This window comes from Trachymyrmex cornetzi, unplaced genomic scaffold (assembly GCF_001594075.2).
Source record: "Trachymyrmex cornetzi isolate Tcor2-1 unplaced genomic scaffold, Tcor1.1 scaffold424, whole genome shotgun sequence".
NCBI lineage: Eukaryota > Metazoa > Arthropoda > Insecta > Hymenoptera > Formicidae > Trachymyrmex > Trachymyrmex cornetzi.
This window is the reverse complement of record NW_017299005.1, coordinates 288,115-308,434: the sequence shown is the minus strand read 5'-3', so window position 1 is coordinate 308,434 and position 20,320 is coordinate 288,115. Positions and strand designations below refer to the sequence as shown.

Here is a 20,320-nt window from a genome sequence, read left to right as displayed (position 1 = left end):
AAAAAAAATTAATAAAAAATATCAATGTATGCTCATTTGATCGCATTTTTAAAAACGTACCAATAGATGGCCCACCCTGTATAATAGCGTGCGTATTAACGGACACACATGCGACAGAATTAGATCAGAATTAGATCAGAAGATTTTAAAATTCATAAAAGCATACGATTTACTTACGTAACTCATCATGGGTATATTGCGAGACTCCGACACAGTAGCCTCGACGAAGCAAGTGCCTTCTGGTCCGAAGAAGGCCACGACCCTGTCGCAGATCATGTCAAGCATTGCTCTGGTAGCTTCAACAGTTTCTCCTCTTGTATCACTCCATCGCATCACCAGGTTTACATTTGGCAAAATATTCGGATCGTTGTTGATCTGAAATACATTCATGACAGTCATTCAATCAATTTTACATAAAAACGTGCTGTCGAAAGCGGGAGAATTTTTGATTCTGATAAAAGATATATACTCGTCGTTAGGCAAACGTGAATTCTAAACGAACAATAGTTTTCTGAGTAGAGTTACTCCGCCGGCACGCCAATTTACATGCCTGGCAATGCGAGTTGGAATTATAATCGTCGGCGGCGGCACGACCGTTGAAAAGTTTGCACGTGCAATAAATCATTTTGCGGACCCCCAATGCGGTTGTATTGTGCAAACGTTTAAAGCAGATTTGTATATCGGACTATTCCCGTATAATCAGCAAAATAAATATTTGTATTTGAAGTGTGCCGCATGTGGACGCGGTAAAACCGCGATACACATGACGGCCGGCGTACAAGTTATTAGGTCTGTTTTTTGTGGCTGAACTAATGTACACTTTTGGAACTTAAAGTGAGGTAGATATACGTTTGATATTTGTTTAAAGCGAGAAAGAGAGTTTTAGAACAGTTTAGTGCAGGAACAAAAAACAGACCACATGATTAATGTTAGCGGAACTCGGTTTCTCGGCGGATTCAAGTTGCGCGATTTCGTGGAGAAAGTATTCGGCTCATTCATGATACAGAGATATCTTCTTCATTGCATGAATGACTTCTCGTACAGTTTTCAGACGACACAATCTGAAAATGTGATGTAATATATATTAAATGTTTTGTTTGCTTTTAAATTTATAACAATCTAAAATCTTTTAAAAAAAAGAACAACTCATTAAGTGAAAAGTTATCAGCTTGATAATTGTACTTTCTTATAAATATACTACTTAATATATTATATTTGTCTACTGGCCAAGTTTATATTGTTCCACAATATAAACGATGGCACGTGATAATTTATGAGATGAACCTTCGCACCTAATAATTATGAAAGCTATGGATGTAGATTAGACATTTTGTAAAGCGTATTATAAAATTACACGGTATTACGTATTCATGGTTTTCCCTGTACAATTTATTACCGCTATATCCAAAGCGGGAAGGTTGCCGGTAGGAAGATTTGTGATATCTCATAACTATCTTGTACAACAAATTTACACGTTCTACAGCACGCGTACTTTGTGGAAATTTCTTAATAGAGAGAAAGGGAATGAACGATAGTATCAAACGTATAAGAAGAACGTAGGCGGAATTTGACGACTTCATCATAGTTATTTGAAAATTAAGCGTTTGTGGAAGGAATTATTGATATATAGAATAATAAGAAACATTGGAATATATCAGATAAGGTGAATATATCAGATAGGTTTTATTAACACAAGTAAACTAGTAAAGGAATAAATTGGCGTAAGATGTAGAGGAGAGTTGATGAATATTGTTATTTTTTGCATCCAACAGGAAAAGCCTTCCCACAAATGCGTCGATATTTTAGGTGCATTTCACTTAGCATTCGTAATGCTTGTTGACATATAGTCGGAGGCGTTACGAGACACTGAGTAGATACGCTCCAGCGTAGGGCGCAAAATTTGGAGGGGCGCAAAATGTTAATAGGCAGCGCTACTCTTGTAAATACATATGAAGCTCTATCTTACTTGATATTTTAAATGAATTAGCTAAAAATGGTTTTCTGGAAAAATTTAGCCATAGCGTTACAGATCTTATTAACTGTGCCAATGTCTGTGACAACTACAGAGGCATCTTTCTCAAAATTAAAAATAATAAAAAATTATCTGAGAAATACAATGATGCAGACGCGGTCATGCAGTTTAGCTATGATATCAACTGAAAAAGAATTGGTGAACATTTTGATTATGTAATCAGTCTTGACAGTCCTACAAATTGAAGATGTAATCAAAATATTTTTAAAAACTAAAGCCAGAAAATGTAATAGTATGTTGCATTAAGCGTCAAATATATTATTACAAAAGAAAATATGAAATTTATTGTATTCGTATTCCTGTGTTATGCAAATTGGTGGAAATTCCTTTTTTTTAGTTGTTGGTTCGTTGCAATTGGCAGGGGATTGGTGCTTCAAAGACTTAGCAATCCTTGTGATGGGGCACAAAAGCAAATCCCAGCGTAAGGCGCAAAAGGCGGTCGTAACGCCTCCGCACATAGTTCTCCTTGTTCACGCAAATACACCCCTTTTATCATATGATGCACAATCAGCATAATTAGTCCAATTTTCCCTGTATTAAGTGTACGTGCTTGCCAATCTAGTATTTGGATCAAGAATGTGAGTCATCCCACGCGACAAGCGGCTTCTCTCTAAGCGAGGTATACAATCGTGGTGGATGAATAACATGGTGTGCACGGTTTACAACCTTCCTTCTCTGAATCTCCGACCTCTCTATCAATGAATGTCGATAAAAGCCTAAGAGTTGCTAACTGTGTGAAACGCTAAACATGGGGCGATATATATATATATATATATATATATTCATAGTCTGTTTTTATTTTAAAACTGTCTTAAGATGCTAATACAGTCCTCGGATTGACTTATGACATCTTAAGATTGTACTTAAGATAGTCTTAAAAGCAAGAATCGACTATAAATATCGACCTGTTTCGCGTCGTGAAATTGGTATTGAATTTTCCTTGTTTAACACTCTTTCTATAGAAAGAGAATCTAAGATAGATTATGATGTGTGTCAAACAAGGAAAGAAGCATTGGCTCTTATCGACATTCATGGATAGAGAGGTCGGAGATTCAGAGAAGGAAGGTTGCAAACTGTGCACACCATGTTATTCTTCCATCATGTATACAATGCGAAATACAATGCGAAATACATTACCATGTAGGTGCATGTTGATTTCAAACATTTCAAATATCAAAGTGGTTTTGTTTCAAAGCGATTTTATTTCAAAGAGACACCATGAAAATCATTTCGCATCTCTGCCTCGCATTTCTGCTTCGCATCCAATTTCGCAGCCGTCACAACTTTTAAGTTAGGGAATCGTAACATTTTTTTCAAATTTTTGGATCATATATACACAGAGAAAATTTTATATTAAGTTTTAATACAATTTTAAATTACACTTTACTATGTCTTATATTTTCGATGGGCCATCACAACATGATTCCGACATAACTTTTACTATGGTAATACTAATTTTTATTATATAAATAAAGTAATTTTTGTTAAAAACCAGTGCTTAAACCATATTCTAACATGAAAACAGTTAATTTTTACTATAGGGTAACTCCGGTATATACGCCGCGCTGAGATTTACGCCGCGGAAGTAAAAAAAATAAAAGGAGTGGGGGTAATTTTCTCGCAACTACTCTGTTACATGCCTTTATGTTATATTAGTATCGAGTTATAATTTTAGCTTCTTGCTGTTAATATTAATGAAATTATTGTGAGTTGAATCGATTTGTCACTGTGTGTGTAACAAGTAGCATCATCATAAATTATGATCTACATAAAATGATTACTGTAAGGCGTGTAAAAGACCTAGTGGTTATTTCGTGATACATACGTGTAGAGGAATAGTAAAGCATGTTGTATAGAGCAAAATACAAGTGCTTTACTTTCGTATTCTTTGTTTAGTTTGTTGAAACCCTTGCATTTTGCCATATATCCCACCCATTATCTATACAGGGTGTCCAGTGAGACTTTTCCAACCCCCCACAGAAAGGTAGATGGGATCGAAATAAACATAAAAGTCCTTTTAGCGATATCCGTAATAATAATTGAGACATTAAAGTTTGCAATTGTACTAATGAGAGCGCGCCTATAGAAAGAATAGAAACGGCTCCGGGTATAGCCCGGCCTAGTTTGTCGAATGTTGTCAAACGATGGATGCGCCGGCAGGAGAGGCAAGAGGGGAAGCGCGCCGTTGTTTAGCGCTCGGCATCGCCGCTCACACGTCTCACCGCACCGCACCAAAGGACTCGTGCGATGGCCGCTACGTACACTCGCGATTACATTACATATGTAATAATAACACTGCAAAAATAGGACAAATACAAACCATAATAAACTTCGATGAATAAAAATGTCGTAAGAGAGAAAGCGATGAAACCTATGGAAATCTACGGAAAATCTAATTAATTTCTATCGTAATCTGTCGCTCCTCTAAATTGAAAGGAAAAAATTTTAAGAAAAATGTATCCGAAAGAAATAATATCATTCTCCATCATTCTCTATCGTTTCCTGTTAGGAGAGTATGATTCCATCAGAATACGAAAAAATATCAATAAATGATATTTTTAATGATATTATTTCATGATGTTATTTCTTTCGGATACTTTTTTCTTAAAATTTTTTCCTTTCGATTTAGAGAAGCGACAGATTACGATAGAAATTAATTAGATTTCTATAAGTTTCATCGCTTTCTCTCTTTCGATATTTTTATTCATCAAAGTATTATGGTTTGTATCTGTCCTATTTTTGCAGTGTTATTATTACATATGTAATGTAATCACGAATGTGCGTAGCGCGAATCCTTTGGTGCGGTGCGGTGAGACGTACGTGAGTGCTAAGCAACAGCGCGCTTCCTTCCCTTCTTGCCTCTCCTGTCGGCGCATCCATCGTTTGACAACATTCGACAAACTGGGCCGGGCTATACCCGGAGCCGTTTCTATTCTTTCTATAGGCGCGCTCTCATTAATACTATTGTAAACTTTAATATCTCGATTATTATTACGGATATCGCTAAACGGTAAAGTACTTTTATGTTTATTTCGATCCTATCTACCTTCCTGTGAGGGATTGGAAAAGTCTCGCTGGACACCCTGTATATAGCAAAAATGCAAGATTTCAAAAAGTTTATTTTTTAATACGAAAACTAAATATTTTGGATTTCTAATATTTTTTTCATAGTAGTAGACGGTACAAAGTTTTTACTGATATAGTTCATTTATTTTAAACATAGTAAATAATACTTAATAAATTAAGTTTTTGATAGGTGCGGCGTACCCTAGTTACCGGAGTTATCCTAGTACAAAATTTGCTAGGTATATATTTTTTACTTATCTTTACAATACTAATTTTTATTCAACAAATATTGTAATAAAAAATTTTTACTATGAAAAAGTGTAAAAATTACGTTGCATTATTGGTTTAAAAAAAATAGCTATAGCATTTAAACTGATAATTGTCATGATAGTCCGCAGCTTCTACAACATTATAGTAATTTTAAATATAAAATTTTCTTCGTGTAAGAACTTCGTGTAATCCTGCCATAGAGAAGGATTATCCGCTGGTCCCCTTCCTGCAAACATTTTTAAATTTATTTTACGGATCTCTTTCCCCCCGCGCATCTACAGGAAACCGTGAGATCCGGGCATGCTACATGCCAGATAAAGAGGAAGTAAAAAGAGAAAGGTACATGGCTCCTGTTCATCCGTCACTGTTACCGCCATTATTACCACCACCATTACCACCACCACCACCACCTCCTGCGTCACAACCACCATCATTGCGTTGCAAGGGGAAAAGTGACCCGCCCATGCATGTACCCGCCGCTGTTTCCCCCCATTCTCCTCTCTCCCCTAACCAGCCACCTTTCTCGTTCGGAATTCCCTTCCTTGTCCTCGCCGTTCTTTTTCTTTCTCAAACCCTTCCCCGCATAGAAATTTCCCGAAATCTTCTCAAATACATATAAATAGTACACAAATATTTCGCGAAATTAGAAAATTAATTTGTTACTTAAAGACAATTTTATTAGACAGATTACTTAAACTTTTTGAGACGCAGATCGCGCGCGTACATAAGCGTGTGTCTTACTTAATACTCAGTTCGCTCACCGCGATCACAAGTGTAATGTAGATGCAGGTGCAACAACACTACCTTGCGCTCAGGTTTCGCTTACGGATACATATGGTTATAAATAGACATCGGATTGTGTGCATTTGCATATTTACATATGCAAAATGCATATAATGGACTGTTCGCAGCATTTTGCATATAATAATTTTTTTTATTAAAAGTGCATATTTTTGTATAAAACGCCAAAACTTTTACAAATATGGTAATTTGAAGTAGGCGCATAAAATGCGCACTTCGGAAACGATGGCCGGTATTCAGTCGGTTCTTATTTCAAACGCTTATGTTTCGTTGATTTTTCCAATATTTTGCTGTAATCTGTTTAATTCAAAGAGATAATTTGATTTGGGTTAGTTCAATTTGACATTAAAGTAATAAAATATATATTTTAAATTAAGTCGTTTCTTTTTTGATAGTGCATATTTTATGTATATTTTGGTCTTTTTTAATACATATTTACATGCATATTTTAACACTTTGATTATGCATATAATCCGATGTCTAGTTATAAAAAATGATAAGTAAAAATCGTGGAATTCGCGCTCGCCGTACGTATTCCCACGACGTAAACTATGCTCCATATACTCTCGGTTCGATATATTAGTAAGCGCGCAAATCGCATTCATAATTATCCATTCGCGTGCAGCCAATATACATGCACACGCATGTGGCATGTGAATTGCACGCGCCTTCTCTATTAATATAAATAAGGCGCGCCAGCGTGCAATGTCGCTATTATTGATCCGGCTTCCTCGATAAAGGAAGTCGATTTAACGAGCCGCGGATTAAAAAGAAACGCCGAACTTTCTCCGCGCCGAGATACGGATGAGTAGAACTTTTCGCCCGGCTACGCTTAATAATACACGAGATATGACGTTGAAACAAGTCGGATTATTGGTGAATCAGTCGGCTAGTAATTGGCAGAGGGAACTTGTGGATACGCGACGGGGATTACGCGACGAACGCAACATTATCGCTTTTCTTTTTTACGCCATTTAAAGCGGATTTACATTGTACAGATATCGCGTGCATTTTGCTTTGATTGCAAACTCATCGAGCATGCATATTTCTATTGTAAATATATTCTTTTCACGAAAATTAAATACGCCCGGCTATTACGTGCTTGTAAAATATAAAGACCGGCGTTTGTAAAACCTATAACAAATTCGTGAATATACGCGAATATAATATCATGCACCTCGCAATACAAATTTCACTATTAGATGCAAGTGGTAGCGGGCATCATTTGCAAAATAAAGAATACTAAGCATCCGAACGAAAGGAAATGGTTTTTCATGATATCTCTTTTCTTTTCTTTTATCACACACATCGAGCATTTCTACTGTAAATATATTATTTCTGCGAGAGATAATCACTCGGCTATTGCGAGTTTAAAAGTTATTAAAAACGATGTTTGCTTATGACTAACATAACAGTGAGCAAATTCAAATATAGGCTAATCGTGGTAAAATTTTATTTTGAAGGTAGCAAGACAAAATGAATTTTTGCTCCTTGCTACCTCTTTTTCTCTGTGTCTTTGCATACATCGAGCATTTCTATCGTAAATGTATTCTCTCCGCGAGAGGTAAACACTTAAACTGCACTCTACGAACTAAAAAATATTGAAAAATCAAAAGTTGGTCACATTTAAAAAGTAACATTTATATTTTTAAATAAAATAGTTATATTTTGCATTTATTATTTTAAGTAACTGTTTATGATACGATCGATTTCTTATTGTACATTTCCACTGAGAGCGTCACGCGTCGCGTCGTCCATCGCGTCGCGACGCGACGCGAAAGAAAGAAAGAGAGGGGTTGTGTACATATATAAACTTCACTCTTTCTTTCGCGTCGCGTCGTAACGCGATAGACGACGCGACGCGTGACGCGCTCAGTGGAAACGTACCATTATTTTCTACAAATTTCTATTTTTTATTTTAATTGAGTGGTACCAATTATTTTACTGTCCCCCCTGTTAAAAATGATGTCTGCAAACAACTATGAATAACACTCGTGAATAAACGCAAATATGATATCGACACAACGCGATACAAATTTAATTAATTTTATTTTAGAAGTGGTGGCTATGAAATAAATTGCGTGGGATAACGCCAACGAAAGTTGAAACGGATTTTCATATCTCTTTTTCTTTAATTCCACACACCGAAGGCGTTTCTGTTGTAAATGTATTCTCTCTGCGGTACGCATAAACAGTCGGCTATTACGAGCTTGGTAATTTAAAAACGACTCGACGTTTGCCTGTGACGTACGTAAACAATGGGATATGATATTGACATGCTCATCCCGATATCATTTTAATTTCAAAGGTAGCAAGAGGAAATGGTTTTTTCCCCCTCGTTTTCTTTGATTACACTCGCAAAACATTTTTACGGTGAATATTCTCTGTGGGAGATAAACTCCCGGAATAAGTTACAAGCATGAAAAATTACAGTCAACACCACTTCTGTATACAACCTCTGTGAAGAAATGTAAGTATATGGTGCAGACATGCAATTAAATACAGGGTGAATCTTACTTAATAGCTGTCAACATTTTACATTGTGAAATGAATTTTCAACTGCAATTGAAAAGAGCATAAGAGAACATGTGTAAGAGTGAAATATTTCTCTCCTATGTGGTAAAACATTGGCACAGCTCTTAAGATTTATCCTGCACTGTTAATTTGAAAAAGGTCAAATTTAAACAAATTCCGTGAGTTAAATGACATTTCGTTATTTTTAAATTATACATATGTCAAAACGTACTACTTTGACACAAAACACATAGTAAAAAAACAACTACATCTAATCAACCCAATTTCTGTGGTACCCGCGGGGTATCTCACTCCTACTAGTAACAAATGTGTGAGACAGCGAAAGGACATCTCGAGCCGGCATCACGTGCAATTACGCTTTCTCTCGTTATTCGTGCGCCTTGCGCTAACGACAGAATATCGAGCGATCCCCACTACTTTCTCCCTTTGCGCTCGTTATTTCCACCGTGTTTTCAGTAACACGTGCGTGTGCGCTTGATGCGCTTCGATACGAGTGTGTAGCGTCGCGCGCCGAGAATGTAAGGGATACTATTCCTCCTACAAAAGGGGATACTATTCCTCCTACAAAAGGGGATACTATTCCTCCTACAAAAGGGGATACTATTCCTCCTACAAAAGGGGATACTATTCCTCCCGCCACAATAGAATCTATCAAGTCGGAAGGGACTACTTTCATAACAAAATCGTCTGATATAAAAAGGTAAATCTACATCTATGGTCTTATGGTACGTTTTCACTGAGCGCGTCACGCGTCGCGTCGTCGAGCGCGTCACGCGTCGCGTCGTCCATCGCGTCACGCGTCGCGTCGTCCATCGCGTCACGATGCGACGCGAAAGAGAGAAAGAGAGGGGTTGTGTACATATATAAACTTCACTCTTTCTCTCTTTCGCGTCGCATCGTGACGTGATGGACGACGCGTGACGCGCTCAGTGGAAACGTACCATTAAGCGCCTCTGCCTCCAAATCTCGCAGTACAAGATCCGCAATGATAGGAGAGAGAGGCGATCCATTAAAGCTAAAAACCTTGTACATCTAAAAGTAGTTCTACTATAGAAGAATCTATAGTTTCTAACACACTACAATCTTATGACAGTAATCATGGTAGGTCAGAAAATACTATTGAAAAAGTTCTAAATGCCGTTGAACAGCACTGCATTGATTTATTGGCACAACCAAATGGTACAATTAGTTCTGCAGTAAACAGTATTGAGAAGACGTCGGACTTTATTATCACACTGCATCCTTTATTTACAACAAAGAACGAAAAATATATGTATTCAGAATATTGTTTCAGAGGAACACGATAATCTTTTACAGGAATTTGATATTTTGTCACAGGTTTTCAAGCCTTATTCTACTATATCAAAATTAGAAAACTTAGCAAAAAATTGGCCAACTTATGTAGCACCAGTAGGAGTTGAATTAGGAGTACGTTATAAAAGTAGATATAAGGTGCGATGCATCTACTAATACAAGTGAAAGAAACATTTCAACAAATTCCATTAAAAAAATTGATGGCATAACAGTCTATGAAAATGCAGTCCTGAGAATAATTTGAAATTTATTTTATGGCAATTTACTGGAGATAACTTAGAATTCAGAAATTGTTCGGTTTGGTGGAAGGTTTTACTGCTAATTATTGTTGTAGATTTTGTACCGTACATAAAAACGATATAAAGACATGTGCTGTAAAAACTTCTGCAAAATTTGGTTATAACCATAAGGACATTACAAAATTACGAAGAACTAGCAAATGCGTTAAATGGAACTAAGACAGTTTCTGAAACTGAAATAAATGACAGTTGTGTGTGTGTGTTGCCTTAATGTACTAGGTTATTGGCATGTTATGAAAAACTTTACAGTTGATTGTATGCATGATATATTTGAAGGTTGGAGGTCGTTAGAATTGCGACTTATTTTAAGACAATTTATACTGAATGACAAGTTCTTTACTTTGTCTTTGTTAAATGCTCGTTTGAAAAATTTTGATTATGGTTTTTGTGATATTAAGAACAAACAAACTGCATTAACAAGAGAACAACTGAATAAGCCTGGTAGTTCGACGGGGCAAAGTGCAGATCAAATGTGGTGTTTAATTAGAATATTGCCTTTACTCATACGTGACAAAATTCCAATAGATAATATTTATTGGCAATTATATCTTCTTATATTACATATTCTCGACATTGTTATGGCCCCACGTATTTCAATAAGTGAAACGATTTTATTACAAGAGATGATTCACGAGCATCATAAACTATTTTTATTTCTTTTTCCTGAACGACATTTAACACCAAAGCAACATTTTCTTGTGCATTATCCACGAGTTATAATAGAATTAGGTATCTTCGTCTGGTACTATGCAGTATATATGCAGTATATATCTGTAATACCTATATATATATTTGTCCAAAGACAGTTTTGACGACAGTATCTATACTCCGCATACATTTATTCCTAATCACCTTGAGGTTACTGTGCATGAATAATTTCGTATACTTTCCTGCAGCTTTAAAGTAAAATAGAAATAAATATAAAATGAGACAGTTTCAACGACATCTTTTATCTATTGGCAGTCTTGACGACAATGTATATGAAAAAAATATATAAAGGCAGTTTTGACACACAAAGTGTATATTAAAAAGTATATAAAGGCAGGTTTGACGACTGTAGTCAAAACTTCCGTTATATGATTATATGTATATATACAAGATATATGTTAAAAAATCATGTAAAGGCAGTTTTGACGACTGTCGTCAAAACCAGGTTTATATATTTTTTTAGTATACGCAGTCGTCAAAACTGCCAATAGATATAATATATTGTCGAAACTGTAGAAGCGTATATTAACGATTTTTAACGCTTTTTAACCCTGATGTGCTACTTGGGAGTTCTATATGCATAAAAATTAACAAAGACTACAAAGGTTAAAAGATTTAAACATTTCAAAGAATATCTGTACAAGGGCAATGATCCTAACACTTTGCCGGTGTAACAACTGATTCTCTTATAAAAATTCAATTTGTATAATTACAAACGTTTCAGTTCTTACAGATACTGCGAAAAAAATTAAAAAATTAATATGAGCTAATTTACAAACTGTCTTGTCTTTATCGGTCAACTGAAAGGTTGCTAGATTATATTGTAATATATATTGTCATAATTTTACGCAACAGAGTATCGGACACAAAATGGTAATCCGTGATATGTGGGAGTGCCAAAAATTTGTCTTCGATATGGTATCGAAGTATGGACTCAAAAATGCATTTATGTATATATTTATGTACGGAAAAGTAGATTTGACGAATGTTGTCAAAACTGTCAATAAATAAATGATAGATAAAAGATATCGCGAAATAACTAATCAATTATTTTTATCCTTAAGTGTATACATTACATATAAAGATAGTTTAATAGTAATCAGAGCCGATTATATTCATTTAGATCTGTTCAGAGACAATTTGCAGACTGTCCAAATCTGTTGAACCAATTATAGTCATACCCCCACAGATCTAATTCTTTTCTCCCGAGAATTCACTTTCTAATACCGGTAATGTAATAAGATGATTGTGTCATATCTGATATAGGGTTACTCCGGTATATACGCCGCACTTATCAAAATTAATTTATTAAGTATTATTTACTATGTTTAAAGTAAACGAATTATATCAGTAAAAACATTGTACTGTCTACTATGATAAAAAAATATTAGAAATATTAATTTTTTGTATTAAAAAATAAACTTTTTGAAACTCTTGAATTTTTGCCGTACATCCTATAAAGGTGGGATATATGGCTACTCATAGGGAAAGGAGGGGTACGGTTCATGAAAAATTTACAAATAATGCATAAAAATAAGACGTAAAATAACTTATAAAATATGTTTATAAAGTTTTATTAAGGAATAAGAATGGTATAAATATGTATAGGAAATAATAAATAATAATTACAATCTTCCTACATATATTACAAGTGTTATGACATGTGCATATTTTATATAATGCGTTTATTGCATTTAGTGCACTGAATCCAGTCTGCGCACTTTGTATGCTTTGGACATAAATCCCGCCCGCTAAAAATGCCATATATCCCAAACAGGTGGGACATACAAGACAACAAACTAAACAAAGAATACGAAAATAAAGCACTTGTATTTTGCTATGCAACATGCTTTATTATTCCACTACATGTATGTATCACGAAATAACTACTAAGTCTTTTACACGCCCTACAGTAACCTTTTATATAGATTACAATTTATGATGGCGTTACTTATTATAATAACAAATCGATTATTCAACTCACAATAATTTCATTAATATTAACAGTAAGAAGCTGAAATCATAACACAATACTAATATAAGGCGTCGTTTACAATACACGGAGTAAGAAGTAAGAGTAAGAAATTGACCAATCACAGTCGAATGTGAGAAGAATACTCGATTGTGATTGGTCAATTTCTTACTCTTACTTTTTACTCCGTGTATTGTAGACGACACCTAACGTAACGGCATGTAACAGAGTAGTTGTGGGAAAATTACTCCCACTCCTTCTATTTTTTCTGATTTCTGCGGCGTAAATCCCAGCGCGGCGTATTTGCCGGAGTTACCCTATGCTTATTCTTCACATATAGGTTTATATATAAATAAAAATTTAATATAAAGAATTACACATTTCATTTTAATTCATACATATTGTATTTTAATACAGATATAATACGTGGAGTGAAATACAAATTTATCATTCTACAGACATACTTTAACAGCAAAAGGACAATTTATTAAATAAAATGAATAGACTGAGCGTTGATTACAATTCACAATATTCTAATAGCGGAAACAATGATGAACTCTCGTTTAAAAGAATTATGTGCTTTCTAGGATAGATTGTTTTCCTTCAACTAATGATAACGAGAGACCTTTTTTACGAATCGCTATTTTAGAAACCTTGTTTTTGATTCCATTAAATGTAAAATAGACATTAAATAATATCTTTGGATAAGTTGAAACACATGCATAGAATGGATTGAAGCTTCTAGTTCTATATGACATATGTAGTTTAGTTATTATTGATTGACGATTGATAACATGTACATTGACATGAACGTAGCTAGGGGAGATATAAGCAGTGTTGCGTAGTATCTCTATACATGTATCTAGATACATGTATAGAGATACATTTTGTGTATCTAACCTGTATCTGAGACACATTCAAATTTGAATATTTGTATCTATATCTAGATAAAAAACACAGCTGACAACAAATCTGGACAGATTTTCGGATACATTTTTTAGATATATTTCCTCAGCATAGTTATAATTCCATTTTATGTATGATTGTCGGTTGATTTCATTTCGCAGAAAAAAAGAAGTTTTTGTTGCAAAATTCTATAACATGATTTATCTTTCCCATAGTTCCTCACTGGATCTAAATGTAAATCAGTCATATTAAAAAATTTGATAGTTACAAAACTGTTTTTTCTGCTGAACGCAGCCAGTGGTATTAGACTGTGGAATTTCTAACGCATGTACAGTTAAGCTGGAAACACAATGTTTGAAGTACTTTTAGTTTGTAGAACTATGATGAATAATATCATTTTATAATTCTTAATTATCGTTTTATAATTCTCCTAAGTTTTACGATAATTATGTTTTTCCAATTATCTAAATGTAACAAAAATAAATGAATATATATTACATTAAATAACTAATATATTCACAACGCTAGATGTTTCCGCTAGAATTTTATATTACTATCAATTAACAATAAAATAAACGTTTCGGCCTCAAATTAGGCTATCTTCAGTATCAATATCAATCTTCATAAGTTTAGGCATTTATACATGTTTATCTAAAGAGCGCAAGATTACGTTGTTTCCCGTTTTGTATAGTAACCTTAATTCTACGAAACCGGTCGAATTCTAAAAATACTAATTCTGAATTCATTCCTTCGGATATTAAAAAAATTTCTACTCAAGATATTAGCACATCTAATTCGGGAACACTTTTTCATATTAATGTTAGTCCATTGAAATTTGAAGAAAAATTTAAATTAAATAATATTAACGATAATTGGCTAATTAATCTAAGTAACGTTGTTGTACCAGAAAATGTAAAAATGATTTTACAACTTGGACAAAAATTTAACTTACCAAACGATACTATGAAGAATGAGAATATAATCATTGAATTTATAAAACACATAGAATATAACATTAAGAAATTGGATGACAATACTAGAAACTCTATAAGAAACGATTCTATTATTGCATTAAATAAGATCACATAAAACAATTTAGTCTCGAATATAGATAATATCATAAAAAAAGGAATGAAAGAAGTCAAACGATTCGTAGCTGAACATCCAGATATTCTGGTTACACGAGCTGACAAAGGGAATTCGACTGTTGTGATGAATTTAACCGATTACAATGAAAAAAATGCACTTAATGTTATCTGACAGCAATACATACATTAATATTAATAAAGATCCTACGACAATGATGACAAATAAAACGCATATATTGTTGACCAGGTGGAAGAACAAGAAATATATAGATCAGGCTTCGTATAAAAAATTAAATGTTACTGATGGTATGATGCCGAGGTCGTATGGGATACCGAAGATCCACAAAAAAGGCAATCCTCTGAGAATAATTGTCATCAACAGTCCATTGTATCCTCTAGCTACTTATCTCAAAAATATCAATTGACAAATTTTAAAAAAAGGATTTAGCTATATAAAAAATAGCTTTGAGTTGGTGAAAAAATTAAGTGGTAGGATACTAGATTCTGATTATAAAATGGTATCATTTGATATCGTATCAATGTACACGAACATTCCAGAAAACTTGGTAATAGAAAGCATAAAAACACGATGGAACTTTATATTAATGAATACAAGCATTCCGATGCAAGAATTTCTGAAGGCCATTTTTTTATTCTCAACTCAACCTATTTTAAATTTGGCAATCAATATTTCAAACAAATCTTCGGTATGCCCATGGGATCTCCATTGTGACCTATTTTGGCGAATTTAGTAATTCAAGACTTGGAAGAAAACATTCCTTCTAAATTAAATATTGATATTCTAATGTATCATTGTTATGTTGATGATATTGTACTAGCAACACCTAATGACCAGATTAATGATATACTAGAAAGTTTTAATACTTATCATGACAAATTGAGATTTACTGTAGAACATAATAATGATGAATCCATTAATTTTCTTGATGTAACCTTGAAGGTGGAGGAAGGGTATATTAAATTTGACAATTATAAAAAGCTTACGAACTTAGGACGGTATTTAAATTACAAATCCAACCACCCAATACAACATAAAAGAGGAGTTATAATCGGGCAGCTAGATATAATTCTTTTTTTGTCTCATCCAAAATTTCATAGCAAAAATATTGAATCTATGATAAACGTTTTACTTGTTGTGCCGCTCTACAGCACGGGATCCACACAGGAATCGAGAAATGGTTTTAGTGAAATAACACTTTCATGTAACAACTATATAAATTAAATATCTTTATTTTCACACACAAGTGGTATTGATTTACAATCACCATGCACTATTCGGTATTCGCGTCGCGATATAAGTATTATAATGATTTAGACGGCGCGATGCGAAGAGTTTATGAATCTGACCGATTTTCTGACCGCCGACCGCAGATGGGGTCGCGCTTATATTCTATGGTATATTTTGGGGGGCAACCTTGGACTGTCCGCGCTGATCCGTCAGCGTTCCGCTTATCGGACGAGGCCAGTATTCCTACAACATCTGAGTCTGCATTTCTCAGGGTCTTCTTTTATATTAATCGATATTGTTTTCTTTATTTTAAATAATATGATTTCGTAAATTGTTAAGAGTATCGTTTTGGCACGTTTCGTGGCGTAATTGTCACTTGTACAATTTAGCACTCGTGACATACTTAATAATGGTTATCCTCTGGATATAATTTTTACCACAATCACATAATAATAGAATTAAAAAGTTATCGAGAAAAAATAATTTGTATGCAAATAATTTTATGGACAATGATTCTATTGATAATAATTTAAAACAATATTTTACAATACCACATATTGGTGAAATTTCAGAAAAATTCAAAAATATCGCGGAAAAAAATAATTGTAAAGTAGCTTACAAACCTATGAATACCTTAAATTCAATTATTAAACTAGGTAAAGACAAATTAAGAACAATGGATCAATGTGATGTCGTATATAAAATAAACTGTATAGATTGCGACTCTTCATATGTGGGTCAAACTAAAAGGAAAGTAAAATCAAGAATAAAAAACATAAAGCGAATATTAAAAAATCGAAGGACTCGCATTCTGTGGTATCTCAGCATCAGCTTGAATATGGCACAAATTAAACTGGGATAATATTCAAATATTAGACACAGAGCCACGGTTCCAAAAAAGACTCACATCTGAGATGATTTACATCAAGAAACAAATTAATGGATTAAACAAAATGAAACAAAAAGATTACCAGAATCTTATTTTTCGTTATTAAACATAACTTCTCCTACATAATTTCTTGTTACCTTCTCCTTGGTTTCCTCTACAGAATTTTGTACATAAACTGTCGGTCATAATGAGAATTAAGCATAACGTTTTCACTGTTTAAACAAGTGATCTGCGTCTTAATAATCGTCCATGGATTACATTGCAGCACAGGTATTACATTGATTTATTAATTGTTAGTAGTATCACGAGAACTATAAATTAAATGATATACGTATGCTTATTAGAATCAGGAAATTATGTGTGCAATAACAAGTATGAGTTTTGAAAATGTCGATTGTTTGTAATGGACAAATTCTTCTGGAGCATATGACTAAATAATTGCTGACTACTTCAAATTTTATTATAATATTATTGTATCGAATATGACGAACGGTTTCGTAGAATTAAGGTTGCAAAATAGGAAACAACGTAATCTTGCGCTCTTTAGATAAACATGTATAAATGCTTAAACTTATGAAGATTGATATTAATACTGAAGATGGCCTAATTTGAGGCCGAAACGTTTATTTTATTGTAAATTGATAGTAATATATAAAATTCTGGCGAGAAACATCTAGCGTTGTGGGTCTTTGAATAAAGCTTTCTGTTTTAATCGATAACCACTCATTGACATTTATTGTTAACTAATATATTTTTATAACACATTATTATTATTATACAATAAAATTAATTTAGGAATATCTGACACGTATCTGAAGATACGTTTAAAGTATCTGATATCTATATCTACATACATTTTAATATATGTGTCTATATCTGTATTTAGATAAATTTTCATACATGTAACTGTATCTGTATCTAGATAAATTTTAAGAGTATCTTGACAATCTTTATATCTGATAATCTTTATATCTCTTGATAATCTGTATCTAGATAATCTTTAAGAGTATCAAATTTGTCTAAAAAATGCATCTGAAAATCTGTTCAGATGCTGTGTTCTTTTATCTGGATACAAATACAAATATTCGAATTTGAATGTATCTCAGATACAGGTTAGATTCACAAAATAAATCTCTATATATGTATCTAGATACATGTATATACTACCCAACACTGCTTATACCTCCCTCGGCTACGTCCATGTCAATGTAGGACATGTCATCAAACATCAATCAATAATAACTAAACTACATATGTCATATGTACAGAACTAGAAACTTCAATTCATTCTATGCATATAACGCATGTGTTTCAAGTTATTCAAGGATATTACTTAATGTCTATTTCATATTTGAAGGAATCAAAAACATGATATCTAAAGTAGCGATTCGCAAAAAAGGTTTCCCGCCATCATTAGATGTCGGAAAACAATCCATCCTAGAAAGCACAATTCTTATAAGCGAGAGTTCATCGTTATTGTTTCCGCTATTAGAATCTTATGAATTGTAATGGAAAAATTAATGCTCAGCCTATTCATTTTGTGTAATAAATCGTCCTTTTACTGTTAAAGTACGTCTGGAGAATGGTAAATTTGTGTTCCACTCCATGTATTATACCTGAAATAAAGTACAATATGTATGAATTAAAATGTGTAATTTTTTATATTAAATTTTTATTTATATGTAAACTTATATGCGAAGAACAAGCATATATCACATATGACACACTTATTTTATTATACTACCCCGGTATTGGAAAGTGAATTCTCGGGAGAAAAGAATTAGATTTGCGGAGGTATGATCATAATTGTTTCAACAGATTTGCACAGATCTGCAAATTATCTCTGAGCAGATCTAAATGAATATAACCGGCTCTGATTACCATTAAACTATCTTTATATGGAGTTTTTGTATACACTTAAGTATAAAAATGATGATAAGTTATCATTTAGCGATATCCTTTATCTATCGTTTATTTATTGGCAGTTTTGACAACATTCGTCAAATCTACCTTTCCGTACATAAATATATACATAAATACATTTTTAAATCCATACTTCGATATCATATCGAAAACAAATTTTTGACACTCCTACATATCATGGATTAGCATTTCGTGTCTGATACTCTGTTGCGTAGAATCGTGACAATATGTATTATAATAAAATCTAGCAACCTTTCAATTCATCAATAAAGACAAGACAGTTTGTAAATTAGCTTGTATTGATTTGTTTTTTACTCGCAGAGTATGGATCTGTAAAAACCTAAACGTTTGTAATTATGTATGCAAATTGAATTTTTATAAGAAAATCAGTTATTGCACTCCCCCCCCCCCTCCCGGCAAAATGTTAGGATCATTGCCCTTGTAGAGATATTCTATAGAAAAATTTTAATTCATTTAGCATTTATAGTCTTTATTAATTTTTATGCACATAGACTCATCCCGAGTAGCATATCAGCGCTTTATAAGCGCAATGCGCTATTTGATATGTTAAAGCAGTTTGGTATATAAAAAATAATATAAAGGCAGTTTTGACACTTAAGCATATATAAAAAAGTCTATAAAGGCAGATTCGATGACTGTAGTCAAAACTGCCTTCGTATAGTTCTGCCGTATATTTGTTATTTGTTCACAGAGTATGTACCGAAACGATTGGAATTATTTATGCAAGTTGAATTGTAACAATAAAAGTAATTGTTGCACCGGCAACGTATTAGGTTCATTGCCCTTTGCAGATATTTCAATGAAAATTTTCAATTCTTGAAGTCTTCGTAGTCTTTAACTTTTATAGATATGAAGTTATTCCAAGTACCATAGTAGCTTAATAAAAAACTCTAAATACCACTAATATACCCTTTTTTAAACGCTTCGTAAGTGCAGTATATTATTTATGAGGAAAAGGATGTTTTGACGACAGTTGTCGTCAAAATCTATCTTTTCGTACATAAATATACATGTATAAGTTTATGTAAAGGTAGTTTTGACGACAGTCATCAAAACTACCTTTATATTGCTATGCAAATATTCATGTAGACGTACAAAGGTAGATTTGACGACTGTCGGCAATACTGCTGTTATATCAACGACGGTCGTCAAAAACCTGAAATATCGTCAAAACTGCCAAGTTATATCAAAAAATGTCGTCACAAATGCCTTTTGACATACATATATATACATATATACATATATAT

The 20,320-nt window shown here is 33.4% G+C and overlaps 1 protein-coding gene across 1 annotated transcript in view; it reads right to left on the bottom strand.

Annotated features, from left to right (window-relative positions):
- LOC108764458 (receptor-type guanylate cyclase Gyc76C) overlaps nucleotides 1-20,320 on the bottom strand; it is an 88,495-nt gene that overhangs the window by 64,037 nt on the left and 4,138 nt on the right. Inside the window, exon 2 of the mRNA XM_018512720.1 lies at nucleotides 178-375. Coding sequence (XP_018368222.1) covers nucleotides 178-375 — 198 coding nt within the window. The remainder of the gene's footprint in view (nucleotides 1-177; nucleotides 376-20,320) is intronic.